The sequence below is a fragment of the Colletes latitarsis genome, chromosome 2, assembly GCF_051014445.1.
Source record: "Colletes latitarsis isolate SP2378_abdomen chromosome 2, iyColLati1, whole genome shotgun sequence".
NCBI lineage: Eukaryota > Metazoa > Arthropoda > Insecta > Hymenoptera > Colletidae > Colletes > Colletes latitarsis.
The window spans coordinates 27,088,082-27,109,433 of record NC_135135.1 but is presented as its reverse complement, the minus strand read 5'-3'; the positions used below and the strand labels follow the sequence as shown (position 1 = coordinate 27,109,433).

Here is a 21,352-nt window from a genome sequence, read left to right as displayed (position 1 = left end):
TCCCGTTATTACGATACATACTATCTTCGTGCACGAGCAAGATAACACGAACAAAATAAGTTAATCGTTGTTTACTTCCGTTGTAATACTTTTTATCGTTTCCCATTTGTTTTCTTTCATTTCTTAATACGTATTGAGAGTTTGTTCCAACACGTTGACGATTGAAAAATATTTTGTTCGTCGAGAGGTCGTTGCTCTACATGCTCGAACGTATTTTCAATCGATTGGTTGTCCACTTCGGAAAACGTATCGGAACTGAAGCTTTGGCTCAGTGTTTCTCAATCTGGGGATCAGTTAACTTTCGAAACATAAGGAAATAATAGATAGCCACCCACATTTGTACAAATAGTCTGTTTGCAATGTGTTTCGCAATTTCTCACACCAGAGTGGATATAGTTGGAAGTTTGCAATTAGATTTACTTTTCAATTAACATCCCATTATTAGTATCAGTGTTAGTGTAAACGTCGGGCTTGTCATGCAACAATGTCGAGGTCAAAGTCGCCTACGCAATGTTTCCTGAGGCCTGTTGATTCTGTGATTCCCTGGCGTGCTCTACGCGGCGATGAAATCGATATAAACAACCTGCAAAACAGTCTTGTTTGTCGACGAACGCTAGGCAGGTTTTCATCCAATGGGAGGGCTCGATTTGGTGGGCGTGTATTGCCTGACGTTTCAGGTTATTACGTATTCGTTGTGAAATTTGTTTTTCGATGAGCGCACACGCGCTCGCTTCCGTTTGCCTTAACCTAACCTCACTTTCCTAGATCGTAAACACTTCAACTACGAAGCAAATAACGCCACATATAGCTTCTGGCGTCGTTGTTTTCGACGTTTTATAATCCCTCTATTATTATACTTATTGTTATTGCCATTAAGCGAATGGAGATATCTCTTAGTATAACGCACTATGTGCGCAATAACCGTTTCAATAATAACAGTTTCATGGGGAATGTTTACACAGATGGTAAATTTCAATTTTTATTCGACGAATAACATATAAAAGGTTGTTTATCTTTATTCGTCATTCAAAATACATGTTCACATACAGGGTATTCGACCAACCCTAGGAAAAATTTTAATGGGGGATTCTAGAGGCCAAAATAAGACGCAAATCAAGAATATCAATTCTTCGTTTGAGGCTTCGTTAAAAAATTATTAACAATTGAATTCAAAAATTTCAAATCGTTCTGGAAAAATTATTTTCGGTTGCGGGGGTCAATTACAATCATTTTTGGTCATTACACATACCTTCGAAATCCTATCCATTTTCGAGAAAAAAAATCGAGAAGTTGTGAAATTTTTCGGTGAAAAAAAAACTTTCAAATCATTTTGGAAAAATTATTTTCGGTTGCGGGGATCAATTGCAATCATTTTTGGTCATTACACATACCCCCGAAATCTTGCGCATATTCGAGAAAAAAATTCAAAACGGGCGGAACTTCAAACGTTAATAACTTTTTAACGAAGCCTCCGTCAACAAATTGGTATTCTTGATTTTTGTCTTATTTTAGCCTCTGGAATCCCCTATTAAAATTTTTCCCACGGGTGCCCGGACACTCTGTATAAATACTACTTAACCTAACCTAGCTTAATCCTGAAAGGGGTGAAAGTTGCATCAGTGCCTTTCGTTCTTTATTCGAGATTTTTATCTAGATAAAAGTTAGGCCTATCTCCGCGTAGAAGTTAAAAATACGCAGATTGTGGTCCACGTGGCAGAGCGAAAAGAAAAACGAAGGAACGAACAGATAGGAAGAAGGAATCGAAATAGGAGTTTGACTCGAGGTCTCGGTGGCGTGACACCAAAAGGAAGGTTTTTTTAATCCATCCACACGTGTTTATCGCGTCGTCGCAAGTCGGTTACTTGACGAGCGATTTGGGTCAACGATCTGACGCGATTTCCTTCCTTTCTTTCTCAGGCGGAAGGTGGAAGGAGGCTCGGCTTCTGGTCCGACACCAACGACCAATCAGAACGCCACCCGTTTACGAAACAGGAGTCGCGTGTTTTTCACGTTTGTGAATTAGGGCTTTGACACACGAGCCATTCGCCGTGATATTTTCCAGCGTTTTAATCAGGACTTGAAAAGGTTCCGAAATAATTCTTTCGAACCGTTATACGAATGTTCTGAACTTTTATTCTTCGTAACAGTTTCGATTCTATATTATGACAATTTTCAAACTCTGCTGAACTTGGTTTGAAACTTGTGGTGCTCGAAGGCATCGCTGAAATGTTTTAAAAGCAACGAAACGCCAACGCAAACGCCGTACGCCATGACCCTTAGCGCTGGAATTTACGCACGGTCGCGTGTCCTTTGCAACACGTATGTACACTAACCTACAAAAGTATTGACACAACCAAAAGTTTATCGTTCAGTAATATGCTGATCTGGAAAAAATAGAATCTAGTTACGTGTTAGTGGTTCGTTGTACATCGTCGTTGTACACTGGAGAGCAAAATAGTTGTGACGTCACAAATGCACGAAAGATACAACATATCCGTTTAGCGGAATAATTCTACCACTTGAGTGTAACCGATGTCATCTTACCAATTTGAAAACTTGACGTCACAGCTTTATTGCTCCTTTGTGACGTCACGACAACCTTTTTTTTGGTTCTTGATATACTACATAATTGTTTCGTCGATAATGTAGTCGCTTATACATGGTCGACTGAACATTAATCACTTCCCTACCGAGCTTTTTCCAACAGTTGATCTAAAAGATACGCAACGTTTCTTTATAGCACTTTCTAAACATTTAAAGGTGGTTACACAATTACAGTTAACTATTCGTGCTCTAATTGTTATATTCCACTTTTTATTTTACAGTTTATCATTCCATTCGCTACGTACGGTTTCACTTATTTATTTATATTTATATATGTTACTCTATCAAGTTTCGTAATTTTTTGATATATCGCTTGCGAGCCTTCTGTTTCTTTTGTCGATTCTCTCTCTTTCGTTACTGGGTCAAAATCGTTGGTGGAGGGGTTAATGGTGGGGATAAATCATGAAAACTGAACCGTGTAGATTTTAGTGAAACCGAACCGTAGACTGCTGTGTTATGATAAACGTCTTCACTGTGCTGGTACTTTTGTTCGTCGCTGTATATGGGTGAGTGTAGTTCACGCGCGCTGCGAGCGCGATAACTGTGTATGTATCTCGACGGTTCTCGCGTCGGTGGCTCAGTTTGACTCGGTTGCTCGCGCGGAGCGGATTTGCGCCAGCACGCGAACCTCTTTCTCCACTGTAACGGAAAATATTTCGAAAACTTTGGTCGTTCCAGTAAACGGAACAGTATATCAGTGGTGCCTCAGGATCCTCCTTCGTACCTCGACTGCGCGTGTTAACTCGAACTTTATTTTTACCCGACGTCGTGTGCCGAGCGTGCAATCGTCACGGCGATTCACGGATCGTCGACTGTCTCCTGACTGCGGGGGAGAGGCGTTTCGAGATCTCGATTCGGTGAGTAAGAATCAGCGCGGAAGCGATCGGAGGTCTCTCTTTCTCTTTCCGTCGATCGTTGTTTCGCGCATGAATGACGGTTGGTGTTTATGAATGAGAACATAGAGCGGGAACAAGCACGCGCGTACGTCTCTGGCTGCACGCGTATTGCAACGGTGCATTGCGAAATCCTTCCCAATTGGCAACGCCACCACCGAGACTATTTTGCTATTCTACTATACGCGAGCTGTACGCCGGTTCCGGGGTTCTCTGCGCTTTTGACACAGTGACGGGTCCAAACCTATCAGCGCCTGACGCTCAGATTACTTTTAGGGACATTTCTCGTTTTTCAAAGCGCAAGTTACACGTAATTTGTAATCGTCGTAGCAACGGTTCTAACACGGTGCGTCATATCAGCCAAGTGTAACCTTTGGTCAGTCTTTGTTGTAGCTACTTAGCAATGTTATATACATATAACTGAAATTATAGTATACTTAATTTAGGAATAAAATGACAAAAAAACAACTTTCTTGTTGTTATATTCCACGAAGGTCCTTTAACAGCACCATTAGAGCAACATACATTTTTATTCGTCCGTAGCTTTTGGTAAATTGAAATTGGCAGACCTATAAATCCGTAAACGGAATCTTCCTGCGAATGACCGCGCCAGAACTTCCGGTTTCGCGGTAGAAAACGGGAAAGGCGGTTGCATAATTTAGTTGCCAGTCTTCGCGCGTGAGCACTGGTTGTCACCAGTTCCGTAAAACTCATCTAGATGTTTTCTCTCCTTTGATCTTATTTCTGTCGAAAGCATTGGCTCGAGCGAAGCTCAAGGCCGCCATTGCGCGTTCATCGAAATTTCTCGTCTGTTTTGTTTCGAATCGAAGGTCATCGTCGACGATCACAAAGCTTCGAGTATTCTTCCGTTGACCGACGAATGTGAGAAAAAAGAAAAACATTAATTACTAAACGACTAACTATATATTTCCTTCTTTATCTTCTTATGTTCGGGCCACTGGTGAACATCGTTTTTCATGATATAATGTACAAGCATTCAGAACACGCATGTACGTCGTTGAAATATTTAAATAAGCAATATACAGGGTGTCCGACCAACACTGGGAAAAATTTTAATGGGAGATTCTAGAGGCCAAAATAAGACGAAAATCAAGAATATCAATTTGTTGACGGAGGCTTCGTTAAAAAGTTATTAACGTTTAAAGTTCCGCCCGTTTTGAATTTTTTTCTCGAATATGCGCAAGATTTCGAATATATGTGTAATGACCAAAAATGATTGTAATTGACCCCCGCAACCGAAAATAATTTTTCCAAAACGATTTGAAAATTTTTTTATTCATCGAAAAATTTCGCATATACCCGATTTTTTTTCTCGAAAATGGATAGGATTTCGAAGATACATGTAATGACCAAAAATGATTGTAATTGACCCCCGCAACTGAAAATAATTTTTCCAGAACGATTTGAATTTTTTTTTTTTCGTCGAAAAATTTAGGTATTTACTTAGATTTTTGGTAAGGAATTTTTTTCTCGAAAGTGCGTAGGATTTCGGGGGTATGTGTAATGACCAAAAATGATTGTAATTGACTGCTAGAACCAAAAATAATTTTTTTAGAACGATTTGAAATTTTTTAATTTCGCCGAAAAATGATAACACCTTTTCGAATTTTTTTCTCGAAAGTGGATAGGATTTCGAAGGTATGTCTATTCACCAAAAATGATTGTAATGGACCTCCGCAACCGAAAATAATTTTTCCAGAACGATTTGAAATTTTTGAATTTAATTGTTAATAACTTTTTAACGAAGCCTCAAACGAAAAATTGGTATTCTTGATTTTCGTCTTAGTTTGGCCTCTAGAATCTCCCATTAAAATTTTTCCCACGGGTGCCCGAACACCCTGTATATTCAAAATGATAAAAATCAAGTACAGGTTACCAGAAAAGTTATTGCTCGTCTAGAGTATCTCAATTATCAACCAAAATTAAATAAATATTTGAGTATTAAGATTGTTCGAATTGACTTGAAAACTTAAGAAAATAAGTAATTCGGTAAGTTCAATGTCAAGTCCACGCTCGAGGAATTATTCTGGGCTGGGGCCAACCATTGTAGAACCCGGATATTTTCTCGCCGTACCCATTAATCACTGACGAACGCCGCGTTCTTGTTTTGGCCGTTAATCGACGAAGAGTTGCCCACCCGTTATAGAAATGACACGGCCGTTCCAAAATTGGATTTGCGTGGACGTTCGGCGTCGTGCGTTTATCGATCACGGCGCCGTCATCTATGCAATCTCTGTTTCCGCGGGATGACAATTTTAACCACGAGAGCCGACGATTCTCAACTCTCTAGTTTTAGGTTAGAATCGTTCGCTTCTCGGTGAGTCAAATGTTTACAAGAACGTTGGGTAATCTGATTTCTCGATTAGTCATAGGACAAAATCTTATCGAAGAAAGTAAATTTGTAAACATCGATGTCAGTCATGATCGTTGAATCATTGTACACCTACAGTAAAAAACATCTCTTCGGGTATATTAGTGATAACGTTACACCATTGTAGAAATGTTGCTGGCGGTTATCGACAAGTTATTGATACTTTATTTAATAGTTAACGATAAGACGAATATAGTTGAAGAGTTCTTCTGGAAAGTAATGTGTCAACATTGAAAATATATTTAATAATAATTATAAATTTTAATAGATTCCTTTCGATCGTTATCTGTGACATCACGAACACTTTTTTGCTCCTCGATGTGCATCGAACTCTCGGCGTTCCATGAGTCATCTGTTATTCCCGACCTCGACTGCTACGTAATAAATTAGCAATTAATTAGTATACCTCGCGCACGTGGCAAGAAAGCCGGCATTCAACCACCGCGTTACAACGAGCACATTTGCGCGAAATAACAGTTCGAAAGTAAACACAGGATCGCATTAGACGTTTAATGTCCGTCAACGTTGGCTATAAGTTTATTCTCGACTATGTTGTTCGAATGAGAGCAAAAAACTCATAAACGGTTGGTTTACGGGTACAGAGAATTAAATTTGACAATAATAAGAATTAGGTAAAATTTACAGAGAGAAAATATTATAATTAATAAATTCTTTACAATTGAAATAAAAAGCAAAATGCATCCATAATGAAAGCGCGAAGATTCCAACTGTCTGATGGAAAAAGAAGTCCTTCGATGACTCAAGTTGTGCAAACTAAAGGTTGAATAATAACAGGTGGCTCATCGTCTAAACAGTTCTTTTTTGCAGAAGGTTCTTCCTGAAAACGAACGGCTGCAACTCGGTAATATTCCTTTCTCCCCGCGAATTGGAACGATCATTCGCGCGAAAAGGAAACCGACGCCATTTTTGCCGATTAATGCCACGTCATGATTCCGTCGAAGGTGAAACGACGATTCTTCTCTAGTCTCGTACGCGTTCTAATCGGCCGCGTCGTCACGCAGTCTGGGCCTTACGTTTCATTTATTTCCGTAACTAACGAGCAGAGGCACAATTTTATACAAAATTTATGGTAGCAAATAAAAATTTAACGCGGACACAACGAACGAAGTTATAGTCGGACGGTAGAAATTTTCGTTGATCATATTACATATATTATTTATGTATTCACTTGAACAATTAAGAGGTATCGATATTGAATGATATTTTGTTCTTTGATTTGGGACTTAAGGTACAATTTCTTCTTGCAACGAGAGGTCGACGAGGTTTCAAGCGGAAAGGAACGACCAACATAGTTCGCGTTTACCAACGGTTTACTTTCGCTAGCTGGTTTTGCACTATTCGCGGAACGCGTTTGAACAGCCATTTCGTATGCTGTTAACCGTCAAACTGGTATTACATAAACGTGCGTCGTAACCTGTTGTAATAGGCAAGAGTTGCTCATCGGATTGAAATTACCCGCGGTATCTGAACAATAATCGTCGTTTCGTATAGTTTCTTAAATTTATTTAAATAATAATCGATGGAAATTGTTTTGGAACTAGCTAATACCAGCAAACCTTATCTCCAATACCAAAGGTGCATCAGATTACTAATCAGTTACCGATGGTATTAACAATATCTGATTCGTTTCCGCCATTTCTCGATAGCTATGAATTTGTTTCTGCAAAATGATACACGTTAAATTCGCGTATAAATACGTTGCCTACAACCGTGGGAAAAATTTTAATGGGAGATTCTAGAGGCCAAAATAAGACGAAAATCAAGAATACCAATTTCTTGATGGAGGCTTCATTAGAAAGTTATTAACGTTTAAAGTTCCGCCCTTCCTGAATTTTTTTCTCGAAAATGCGTAAGATTTCGGGGGTATGTCTGTTGACCAAAAATGATTGCAATTGACCCCCGCAACCGAAAATAATTTTTTTAGAACGATTTGAAATTTTTTAATTTTGTCGAAAAATTTCACACCTCGATTTTTTTTCTCGAAAGTGAATAGGAATTCAAAGGTATGTGTAATGACCAAAAATGATTGTAATTGACCCTCGCAGCCGAAAATAATTTTTCCAGAACGATTTGAAATTGTCGAATTTAATTGTTAATAATTTTTTAACGGAGCCTCCATGAACAAATTGGTATTCTTGATTTTCGTCTTATTTTGGCCTCTAGAATCTCTCATCAAAATTTTTCCCAGGGTTGGTCGAACACCCTGTATAGAAGTTGATGGATATTATATTGGAAATTTGTTAAAATAAATTTTTGTTATTTATCCCTCTATTGCAGTTATGTCATAAATTACAAAAGGTCACACAAAAGTAGTGTTATCAGGGATTATTGGTTTAGTCTTGACCTCAACTATTGCGTAACAATGATAAAAATATCATAATTTTTTAGTCCTTGAATCTTACAATTGATGTTTCTATTCAAGATTTATATTTTAAAAATGTAGTGACCAAAAATTAATTTTAGCTTGATATAACTTCTGTAACAAGCGTATTATTATTCGTTTAAAGAAATAAATTGAACTGATATGAGTATAGATGCTTTTTATAGATAAGTTCAACTGAATTTTTTATTTTTCAACAAGGCTCTTCAGCGTTGGCATTTTCGCGACGCGCTCGATTACGTTGCGAAAGGCTTCGAAGCCGGAAGCCGTTAAGTTCGCAAAGGAGTATATTTATTTAATTATTTACACGTTCACCCTGTTACGTACAATGTTTCGCACGCGACTAATTTTCATCCCACGAACGTAGAATGTCACTCTCTATGTGCTGAGTAATACAATCAGTTCGTAGATAGCTTCGGGTCCAAATACCGAAGAAGTTTCTTAAATTTCGTCTATTTGTGAATCCCTCGGTAAAGAAATATTGCTGCTCAAGCGCTTGCAATGCAATTAATGTATTTAATATGATTTAAACCTGTTTACAAAACTTTTGTCACGTTTTAAAATAATAAACATAAAATATTGCAGAAGGTATAAGTTTCGTTGTACGATGTATCTAATGTTTTCTTTCTTCTGAGAACTTGGAAACCCCTCACTAATGGCGCTCGTGGACCTCAGTTAGAGAAACGCTGGTCATACCACAGACGATGTATACGAATAGACCTTACACCTTATGGACTTTCGTGGCCCAATCTGACTGCCATACCGATCTGAAAATTCGAGGGTGATTTTAACGTCCTCTTCTCGTGAATAGTGATCAGTTGAAAAACTATTCACTGATTTAATATTAATGGGCATACAGCTGTAGTGTGTACGTAAATACATGCGAATTGACTATGCAGGGATTGAAATTCATTTCTAAATCTGTTGGTAATATTACAAATAGCACGTAAATGATAATGGGGGTTCGAGACCCCATAAAAATGGGTCGAAAAAATACATTGGGTGAAAGATTCACTCGTATACCTTGTCTGACAATACTCTAGAATCTTTGATGAATCAATGAGAATCAAAACTAACCTAGCGAAGAAGCTCTATATTCACGATGATCTATGCAAGGCGGATCGCAGCCAATTTGCTAATATTATTTAGTTTTTAATTAATAATTGCATTACCCAGATAAGAGCGATACGATTATTAATTAAACGTAAATAATATTACCCAGGTCTCACCACGAGGAGGTTGCTGCGAATGGAGACCCGAAGGGAGATAGATGGAATCCAAGTTCCATCGATCTCCCTTTTACATCCTTAGAAACTAGATTAGCCATGCCAAGTAATTATTTTGTTTAAAAAGGGATGAAGCTAAATTGTTGGAGACCCGACGCGACGCGATACGACGCGATGCACCATGCAATAGTGCAAGGAACGAGAGACGCGAACCGAATAGCGAGGTCAAAAGGGCCAGCTCGTTGCCTCTTGGCAAGTCCGATCGAAGGGGAAGGGCATCGACGCACCCAACACGGGTTCCCCATTTCCCCCAAGCAGCCTGTTGGGAGCCAAATGGACCCAACTCGGGATGTCTGACAGAGAGAGGGATCCCGAGTTGGGGCTACCGTAGACAGGAACAGTCCCTGATCCCCTCTAAGGCCGAAATACCCTTTCCCTTGGATCGTCTCGCTAGAGGACGGCAACTGACCCTTCGGACCAGCTAATCGGCCGATCACTTGCTTTCTACATGGAAGCAGTGGTGATCGGAGGGGACCAGAGACGAGTCAAAGAGAAGCTACTTGTTACATAATTACTTGGCAGGACACGCGGCTACACTAAAGACTTAAGTCTAAATACCAAGTAATTATTTTGTTTAAAAAGGGATGAAGCTAAATTGTGGGATACGCGACGCGACGCGATGCTGAACCGTGCAGCGGATCTTCGGATCGAATCAACACTACCCTTGGTAGATTGATTTCTATTTCTAGAAATCGATCTATCATTGGCAGGTGACTAGATCTTTCGGACAAACTGGACGGCCGATCACACCGGTGACCGAAGCAAGAAACGAGAGAACGAGTCGAGAGAAGCTACTTGTTAAATAATTACTTGGCAATATTGGGAGACGCATACAATAGGGACTTAAAATTAACGTCGAAGCTCAAGTCTAGTCAAGTTGAAGCTAAAATTCGGACGATAGAAGGAAACAAAGTTCCTTGGATGTTAGTTATACCAAGCAATTATCTGGTTAAAAAGAGGGATGAAGCTAAATCGTGGGATACGCGACTCGACGCGACGCGACGCTGAACCGTGCAGCGGATCCGAGGATCGAACCTACTGCCCTTGCTAACTCGATCTCAACAAGAAAACAGAGAACTGCAACCCCGAATCGAGGTCTCCATTTCTCCAACGCAACCCGCCGGGAGCCCGAAGGACCCGACTTAGGCTGTCTGACAAAGAGAGAGTACCTGAGACAGGGTCGACTTCCGCTGGAAGGTATGCGTTTCCGCAGAATACGGAAACTCCACACCTTTCAGCGAAGTGCCGTTTTCCCTCGATCAAGCTTACCAAGGGAAGGCGATTAGATCTTTCGGACCCGATACACGGCCGATCACATGTTTCAATCGATGAAACAGCGGTGATCGAAGCTAGGAACGAGGGAACGAGAGAACGAGAAGCTACTTATTGAATAATTGCTTGGTAAGACGCGGAAATATGTAGAATAAAGAAATCTTCGACGTTAATTTTAAGATTCGCGACGAAGCTTAAATCTAATAGACTTAGAATTAAATGTCCCTCGGCGGATGTGGCGTACTCCCTCGTTGTCCCTGCGAATAACCTGAAACTAAAATTGATACCCATATTAGTGACATACGAAAGGAAATTTAATAAACACCATGCAAACTAGACGAAGCGATGGAATAATTAGTCGTGCTGATGTACCTAAAAGTGAGAATCTATAAGATTCTCGATGCTAGACCTACCTAAGGAAATGTACAAAATTTACACATGTTACGAACAAAATATTCTACCTATACTTGCGTAACGAGAGTACAATGTCGAAGTAAAATAGCAAATGACTACAAAAATTGTCCGAAGAACCATACAAATTTCAAAGACGAACAGAAACAAAGATTGAAAATCCAACGCAGAATTGAAAATCCAACGATATAATCAAAGAATGAAAATACCCAAGAATTAAACAAAATATCTGAGCGAAATAGAACAAGAATAAAAATCTTGCTCTAATTAGAGACATCGAAATTCATAAAATAATATACAAACAAAATATATAAAATAATATACAAACAAAAATGGTATATGATTCAATACAATCATGTCAATTCAATAAATAAGGCAGTAGTAGAAATAGAGGAGGAAAACATAATAATTAGATAAAACCGGACAGTCAAAGAACATTGAATTATGACCAAACAAGTAAAATAAACTGGTCAATTTGGTGATAATAATATAAATAAGTAAAGTGGGCTTACTACTTGTTGAGCATTAGTTACCATTACCAAGGAAGCACCATAGGTCCAGCCTGTAACATAAGAAACGATTCGTAATTTAGCAAAAGCGATGAACAGTTCCATAACGTTGAATTGGTATCAAACGACGAAATAGAAGTGGGGGGAGCAATTTTAAATAGTTCTTACCAGTGGTCATCACGGTCCGGCACTGGTCAGTAGTGGTCAGTAGTGGTCAGTCGTCGGATCTCCACTGGTCAGCACTGGTCAGTAGTGGTCAGTTCTGGTCAGTTCTGGTCAGTCCTGGTCAGTCCTGGTCAGTCCTGGTCAGTCCTGGTCACTCCTGGTCCCCCCAGTGGTCGGCACTCCACGAATGGCCTGACTTCGGCCCGCGAGACCCGATCCCCCTGGATGCTCCTGGGGTACTGAAGAATTTGTCCAGCGGTAGTCTTCATGTGGGGAAGTCGAAGAGTGGGGAGACAGTGTCAACGTGAAGAGTTAAGAACCGCTTGGTCTAGAGAACAATGCTATTTCAATTGGTCCCACCTCTTGACCGTTTCTGGATCTTCACTGGACCGCTGACCTTGATGTCCACCTCACTGTTGACCACCAGTGACCATAAGCTAGTCATTGTTGACCCACTAAAACTATTACGAAGATTAAAGCCTTCTTACGAGGATCCCCTTACAATTTGATGCCTGGTCTTTTTAACATTTTGTTCCACTTTGGAGGAAAGTATCTTATGTTATAAGACACTGGTGGTACAGCGATAGCGTTCATCCCACTAACGATAGGTCTATTCTTTACCTCGGATTGCAGCTGTTTCGAAAGCAAGAAAGAAAGACTCCCATTCGCCTTCTTTCTTGAATTTTCGAAGCTGTCCATGCGTAAATACATGTGAGTTGCGGTATACGTATCATTGAGATACATCCTTAGCTATTTTAATAATCTTGAAATTTTTAAATAATCTTAAATTCTGTAATTTAATTTTCTGTCTCACTTCCTCTTGTGTTCATTTCTAAATCTGTTGGTAACGTTGCGAGTGGCACGGAAATGGTAATGGGGTTCTAGAGCCCCAGAGAAACGGGCCGAAAAAATACATTAGGTGAAAGGTCTATTCGTATACTTTGTCTATGGTCATACTATGCCGCGTTTGTCGATCAACGGTCATCGTTCATCGATCGCGAACGAGATCACGTAATGGCGTTTAAAAGCGATACAGTACGACGAAAATTACTAATATGGACTACAGACGCAGTTATTTATTACACGACCAACTTTTGCCAGTGATTTCGCTCATGTAGATTTATTTCATGCTTAATCACGAGCAAAGTCCGCTGTGAAGTAGCTTGTTATTTGAATCAGAGATACATTTTTTGTACAGATCACTTGTACTGTAGAGAGATAAATGTCTGACCCACCGCCACTCGCAATTCTGTCTGAAATCTCTCTTTCTCCCTACAGTGCGCTTAGTATACAATTCTCGTTACAAAAGCAAATCGAAATCGATTCGTACGGCGCTGTCGTTAAAAAAAGATTCGAAGAAAATCAAACTTTCTTCCATGCGTGAGTACATGGATGAAGAATATATACAAAAACATAAGTAGGAAACGCAGTCGTGTATCTATGAATTTGCGTAACTCGAGGACACGCTATTTATAAACGTTTTTGACCTATTATCGGTTATCTTTAAATAATAAAACAGCACAATAACATTAACTTTTGAAATAAAATATAGGTGGTCGATTCGTGGAATTGCTGGTAGTTTCGATACAGTCGCCATTGCATAAGCGTGGTTAGCGAGATAAGCTTCGTGGCAACGAAGAAAGGGGAGAGGTCACGGCTTGCACGCGCCAATAACATTCCGTGACTTTCGTGAAAGTCGTCCGTCGAAGAAGCGTGAGAAAAGAGGTATCAAAGAGAAAAGAACGAACGCGGAGGTATCGCCCAAGCGTAGGCTCACAATTTCTATGTGTATTTTATAGTTATTGGGGGGAGATTACGATTTCCTGGGGTCATTCTAAGAAAAAAATATTATACAATTATTTTCCAGAAATGACCTCAAGATCGCAAATTTAACCTTCAAAGTAGGGGCCACGGAAATCGTGATGGTGCCGTTATTGGTATTAGTTTGGCTCTAGAACGCATGGGGCGCTGCAATTTTCAATTTTTAATAAGGCAGTTCGCATTCCGTGCTTCAGATATCGCGTGCAATGAATATAGGCGGACGCAGAGCCACCGACTCGTGATTCCTCAGGCGAACTCCGGGGACACACGACGGTCGTTTCAGGAATCGAGCGAGCGAATCGTTCATCGGAACGGTTGGCACAAAAGGACGCCTGTTTTTCCCCCGGAAACAGCTGCTTCTGCTTCTCCCCGAGCTGCTCGTCAAATGTCCACGCAACCTTTGCGTTTTACAAGAAGGCATCACCAAGCGTGACTTGGTTCGAGCCCACTTAGCGATTGGACAGTTGTTTATGAACAACCAATGTCACGCAGTGTGCCAAAATCGAGAACCTAACCTTCCCTCCATTTCCCATTCTCGATACGCAGACATCGAGCGTGCAAAAACACTCCCGAACGTCGATACTGTTTCGTAACTTCGAAGTTACTTGAATTGCGTCACAATTAACGATGTCGGTTGTCAGCGATCGAACCGTCAGCGTTGACAATATTTACACCTGGGTCCCCTCAATGTCGACGAGAGAAAGAGCACGCGAAAGAAAGAGACAACGTACGAGAACGTCACACGGAAAAATTCCATATAATCTTGGGAGAATACCGACGACTGAATTTCTTGAAATTCGTCCAACAGTCAGTCTCGCCCGTCTAGGGAGTTTACGAACGATTTGCCTGGTTACGTAATATCAAATCGTACCGTACGTGACATCTATCTCGGGAATTTGAACGAATAATCGACGCAGCCTTTCGTTTCAAATTTGGCCGAGATTATCGCGTCGATCTCTCGCGATAAAATACGATTGTTTGGCCAAAATACAAATGTTCGAAAATAATGCTTGCGATTTTCACGAACCTCTTACTTTCCACACTTTGTTATTGTCGTTGCGACGGTACGGACCTACGAATCAAATTTTCACACGTTCTTCGAATAATACATACATATTTATGTAACAAATCTGCACAGCAACCTTTTGCATTATGCATTCGGAAAAATATGTTCGTCGTAACACGGTGCATTGCAGGAATATTGCAGTTACACTTCTGTTACAGCGATATTGCAACCAAGGTCGTGTCTAGATATTTTGGCGCCTTTCGCCTGTTCTTTTTATATTGAATATTGCACATGTACGTAGGTGTATTACATTGTTGTTACAAACAAATGGTTGAGGAAATAACCGAGTACGAGTGACGAGTCCTATGACTCATACACTTGTCACGCTTATTTACTAATATCTAAACGAGATGTCGCGGTTGTGATAACTGCATCTGTAAGTTGGGGTTAGGTCTAGGTTAGGAGAATAGGTCGAATTAAAAATGTTATTTACTGAAAACGGTTTAAAAATAGCCTCCGTATTGTCGTGCCAATGGTTGTAGCAATTTGTCAGAATTTCTAGTTAATTTGTTAGAACTTCCTAACGAATGTTCGTAGGGAAAGGCAAACAATAAATTTTCTGACGTCGTGACATAGATGAAGTAGTTTACGTCTATCGTAAGACACGCATTGTTAATATATAGATATAAATAATTGAAATAGAAATCTATTTTTGGAATATTTTGGAACTCTTTGTGCAACGTTTGGAAGGTTAGTGCAACAGGGGCTAGCATTGACAGGTTGCAGCGACATCTAAACCATGAATCATCAAATATTTCTAAACGTAAAAATATTATTGCAATATTTCTGCAATGTTCCATGATGAATGAATTACTTGGGAATAGTTTCCAAATGCTTCGACATAGTTTACGTAAACGATTAAGGAACGGTCTAGAACTATATATCTCTTGTCCCTGAGGTTTACGTGTTCGCCCGTACACGAACCTTCTCTTTTACGCAAGCTTCGAGAAAGCGTTGCTCCTGAGACCGTCCGAAACAATAAAATTGGTATAAACATCCGTTTCAAACGCGATATCGCCCGTAGTATCGAACAAAAATAAAATTTCTTTCACTTTCGCAAATTGGATGATTGGATTTCACGATTCATAATTTTTCGAAAAAATATCTGTTTTTTCTGTACTTGTTTATTTCATACTGATTACAATGTTTCTTATTTATACAGGGTGTTCGGGCATCCGTGGGAAAAATTTTAATGGGAGATTCTAGAGGCCAAAATAAGACGAAAATCAAGAATATCAATTTTTCGTTTGAGGCTTCGTTGAAAAGTTATTAACAATTAAATTCAAAAATTTCAAATTGTTCTGGAAAAATTATTTTCGGTTGCGAGAGTTAATTGCAATCATTTTTGGTGAATAGACATACCCCCGAAATCCTACCCATTTTCGAGAAAAAAAATCGGGTAGATGCAAAATTTTTCGGTGAAAAAAAAAATTTTCAAATCGTTCTGGAAAAATTATTTTCGTTTGAGGGGGTCAATTACAATCATTTTTGGTGAATAGACATACCTCCGAAATCCTACGCGTTTTCGAGAAAAAAATTCCTTATCAAAAATCAAATGTGAGGTTAGAAATGGTATCGATATTTCAGGCGAATCTTTGAAACGTCATAACTCCTGAACGGATTGGACGATTTCAATGTTTCAAAATGCAAACTACGCGTATTTTAGTGGAGAATATGTAGAAGTTCCAAAAATATTCGAAAAGTTGTTCCTTGACCCCGCAAAATAATAAAAACCCCATAAAAATGGTTCAATTTTCAAACAACCATAACTCCTACAATTGCGAATATATTTCAATGAAACTTTATTCTGAAGTAGAGCCCATGGATACCTACAAGAAAGTATTGGACAAATGATTAAAAATGAAAAATGAATTTTTCAGAAAAATCGACAGGGGGTAGGTGCCTAAATTTTTCGACGAAAAAAAAAATTTCAAATCGTTCTAAAAAAATTATTTCTAGGTTCTGGGGTCAAATACAATCATTTTTAGTGAATAGACATACCCCCGAAATCCTGCGCGTTTTCGAGAAAAAAATTCCTTATCAAAAATCAAATGTGAGGTTAGAAATGGTATCGATATTTCAGGCGAATCTTTGAAACGTCATAACTCCTGAACCGATTGGACGATTTCAATGTTTCAAAATGCAAACTACGCGTATTTTAGTGGAGAATATGTAGAAGTTCCAAAAATATTCGAAAAGTTGTTCCTTGACCCCGCAAAATAATAAAAACCCTATAAAAAGTGGTCCAATTTTCAAACAGCCATAACTCCTAGAGTAGTGAATGTATTTCAATGAAACTTCATTCTGAAGTAGAGCATATGGATACCTACAAAAAAGTATTAGACAAATTACTAAAAATGAAAAACGAATTTTTAAGAAAAATCGACAGGGGGTAGGTGCCTAAATTTTTCGGTGAAAAAAAAAAATTTCGAATCGTTCTAAAAAAATTATTTCTAGGTTCTGGGGTCAAATACAGTCATTTTTGGTGAATAGACATACCCCCGAAATCCTACGCACTTTCGAGAAAAAAATTCAGAACTGGTGGAACTTTAAACGTTAATAACTTTCTAATGAAGCCTCCATCAAGAAATTGGTATTCTTGATTTTCGTCTTATTTTGGCCTCTAGAATCCCCCATTAAAATTTTTCCCAGGTTTAGCTGAACACCCTGTATATACGATAATATCGGTGTTTACTCGATACAATGTGGTATTAATTCTGTAATCGTCGGTATCGGGAGTTTGATATGAAGTACCAGAGTCTGTGATACTAGTGATACCTCTCGATACTCCTCATTAAATACTTCAATATTGAATTGTTTGAACGTCATCAATATGTATCCTCTATTCTACTTGATAATATCGCCAAATAGCGTTTCCTTTGTTCTGTTACTACGTGAAAATCCGTCAGATTCTGTAAATCTGTCGTTAATCCATGCTTGTACACACGTCGGATTTTTTTCTGGCGGGTCCAACGGTCAATTTGTTGAGAAAAATGATAAATGCATCGACAGCACGCAAACCCGTTTTATCTCTTGATTTGCTAACGCGAAACAAGCAGCGTTAAGGGCTTACATAACATTAAGCTTCGTTTTAACTTTGCGGTTGTAGGATTTCGCGTGCATCGCGATTCACGGCATGAAACCAGCCGGAATTGGATTCACGTCGAAACTTCTAGTCCGCCGTTATCGACGAAACGTTCTCGAACGTTTAGAGACGGAAGGGCTGCGTCATCGAGCGCTATGGCGGTATTTACGACCGAGAGACACGTCTTCGGTTACAGCGGTCAAAGAAGTACAGTGCCGAGCATAAGTATTGGCACAGAACAATTCTCCGAATAAAACTAGTCGTCAACGTAAAAAAAAAGTCACCGCGAACATTTGATTTTCATCGTAACGTAACGTCGTTATCTCGTATTCTAAAAAGAATAAATTAATGTTATGAAATACGTTTATTATTAAATCATGAACAACAATTTACTCGCAGATTTGTATATTAACGCGATTGTAATGAAGTTACGATAAGAACCAAAGTCCACGATAACTTTGTTTACATCTCCAAGTAGTTTTATTTGTAGAATTGCTCCGTGCCAATGGTCACGCTTGGTACTTGTATGTGCGTAGTGCGATAAGTGTTTGGTCGAATAAAATTAGTCTCGGTGACTAACGACTGTCATTATTTCTCTGTTGCAGGTCCGAAGTGCAATTCAAAGAACGCGGTAAATAGCGAGTCTCGTCACGTGGCAGAGGGTCTTATTGACCGACCCGTATCGGCGCTCGGATTGGTCGAGGCGAGTCACGTGACCCTCGTAACGTCAACTGCGACTACCGTCTGCTAGTGGTCGTGCGGATTTCTCAACGAACCGTCGAAGAACAAAGGATTCGCGTGCGGTTTACATTACGTATTTATCCTTTTCGAAGGGATACTGGTCATCTTGTACTTCGTCCCTGAACTCATAGTTTTGAATTATGCCTCTCGGCGGACAATCCGCGCGATAAACGCGATTGTGCTCTCTATTCGATCGACGTATTTACCCGGCTTTGAATCCTTGACAGTTCTCAAACGTCTGCTCGCGGGGTCAGTGACGCAGTGACGCAAATTACGGTTTCGGCGTTGATCGTGGCTTTTCGATTCGTTGCGGCCAAGGATCGTCGCGTTTCGTGAGTTTCGTGAATGTCAGCGGCAACCGTTGACTCGACATGGTTAGGTAAATTTTTGAACAGTTACATTGGACAGTGCGTCTACCTTCGTAGAAGCCCTCTTAGATCACGTATCTTCGTAACTTCGACGCATCTCGAAGACACGTCGGTCGACTCAACGTGGTGAAATCGTTCAGCAATTCGCATCAAGGGTGGCTTTGACCATAACATTGATCGAAAGATGTACAGCATGAACTACATCGGCAAATTCATTAGCAATTTTCGCGACTTTTACAACGAGATCAACGCGGCGACGCTCACCGGTGCGATCGACGTCGTCGTCGTCGAGCAACCGGATGGATCGTTCACCTGTTCGCCTTTCCACGTACGTTTCGGGAAACTTGGTGTACTTCGTTCCAGGGAAAAAGTGGTGAGTTTCTGTGTTCGTACGTTTCCTACGGTTCGTTCGCGGTAAAGATTCGTATCCCGCTTGTTTACCTTCGAAGCGGGAATATCCATGCATTTTAATTTTCGAAACTTTGATTTTAACGTTCATCTTCGATTTCCCTTTCTCCGAGTTACAAATCTCAATATTTAATTTCATTTTTGGTGGGTCTGAGCATTGTTATTTAGAGTAACAAGAGGTAAATAGTGTTTATAGGGGACTATAGTACAGTTACATCACAAGGTTAATGCTTATACCTGAGTCTGACTGCTTTGAAAAACAATATTTGTTTTCCTTCAAATTATACGTTGGATACAACATTGTAATTAACAAAAAACGCATTTTTATATAGCTCAGAAACAAGTCCAATACAGAAAACTGATCATTCGTGGAAAAATATGAGCCTTAAGGGGTTAATGGATACGAGGATCTTTTGAATGGGTGGGATGAGTGCAAAAAAAGTCAATGGAGTTGTTAACTACATGTTGGATGACTAATAGACCAGATATCGATAAGTCATCGTCTGTTAGTCACTAGATCTAAGGGTCCTCTGCACCTACTATTGCTAAGACATATATATCCCCGGACCGCAGGGCCCGGGGAGCTTAGAGTTGCCCAAGAAGTCTGCAGGTGTTAATGCCTTGTCAAAGAGTCACAGTTCATTGCAAATTCTGTTATTCTTCATAGTTGAGTTCAATGTAAATGAATAAACTCTTATAACATGAAAAGAGCATTACCTGACCACCCAGATTCCAACATACATTGATAATTTTGTCCACCGCAGCTGATATAGCAAGAGTTTAAGTATGATAAATTATCGTATCAGAGTGATCTTGAAGAGATACATATTAAAAATTTTATATATTAGCATTTTATTTGAGACAGAACCACACGATTCACAAGATCTATTTTTCTTTTGCAGGTGGACATAGAAATAAATGGAGAACCAAGACAAATTCACATGAAACTGGGGGACTCTGGAGAGGCTTTCTTCGTAGAAGAAGTCAGCTCCGATGGATCCCCGACCGACACAGAAATTCCACCTCATTTGGCTTGTTCACCCATTCCAGACGACAACTGTTTTCCACCATCTAGGTTCAACATTATCTCCGATCTCCCTAAGGAACAAAGAGACAAGATTCTCATAGAGTCTGTTTTGTCTATTGAAAAAGAAAAATGGGAACAGATGTCGGCTCTGCCGCCCAATCAAAGGGAAAATTTCTTAACCGAGCAATTTTCCGATCTTCCGGCGGAACATCGGAAAAAGTGGCTACAAATAGCTTCTTTGACTGTGGAAGAGAGGGACGAAATGTTCAGAGAACATTTTGCTAATATATCCACTTTGCAAAAGCAGCAAATGATCCGTGAACAATATTCAGCTCTGAAAACAGAGGACAAAGAAAGGTTGTTCAAAGAAAATTTCCCGGAGTTGCCTGCGGAACAAAGACACAAGTTCGAGAAAGCGTTGTTGAGCGATTGGAAGATAAAGGAAGACGAGAAACGGGACTCCTTGAAACCCGAAGAAGAGATCTTCGATATGGATGGTTTAAATGACGATGAAACGCATCCAGCTGCGTCAACGCCTAAATTATTCATAGCCGTGACTTCGTCTGACAGAATTCGCAAGATTAGCGTGGTAAATAACGACTTCAGACCGATCACGGACGATGAGAAAAGTAACGAGAAGAAGAAATCGAGCGACGAGTCGAACTCGTCGTTGTGTAAAAAGAGTTCAAAGAACGAGAGCGTCGAGGAAAACAAGAATAGTAATTTGACAAAGAGAAAACGCAAGAGGAAGAGCATTATGAAGAAGAAGGGATCTCAGAGAAGAACTAGCAATGGTAGCAGTAGCCAAACGGAAATGAGCGAAAACGATACGGCTGTTGCCGACGAATCTCTCAGCGAATCTGTAAGTTGCAAACATTTAAAGAATTAAATATTACTCATGGT

General features: G+C 39.7%; 1 protein-coding gene across 7 annotated transcripts in view; it reads left to right on the top strand.

The window, feature by feature from the left end:
- The window catches only part of Lpin (phosphatidate phosphatase LPIN), a 44,537-nt gene that overhangs the window by 13,014 nt on the left and 10,171 nt on the right, over positions 1-21,352 (top strand). For 2 of the 7 annotated variants that reach the window (XR_013081766.1, XR_013081765.1), the window contains exons 1-3: positions 3,061-3,461; positions 18,511-19,387; positions 20,325-21,311. Coding sequence is in view for 1 of the 7 variants with exons in the window: in XM_076783169.1 (XP_076639284.1) it covers positions 19,199-19,387; positions 20,325-21,311 (1,176 nt within the window). In the remaining 6 variants the exon portion in view is untranslated. Of the gene's footprint in view, positions 1-3,056; positions 3,462-18,510; positions 19,388-20,324; positions 21,312-21,352 lie in introns of those variants that run through there. The other 5 variants (XR_013081761.1, XM_076783169.1, XR_013081764.1 and 2 more) reach the window with 4 other exon arrangements.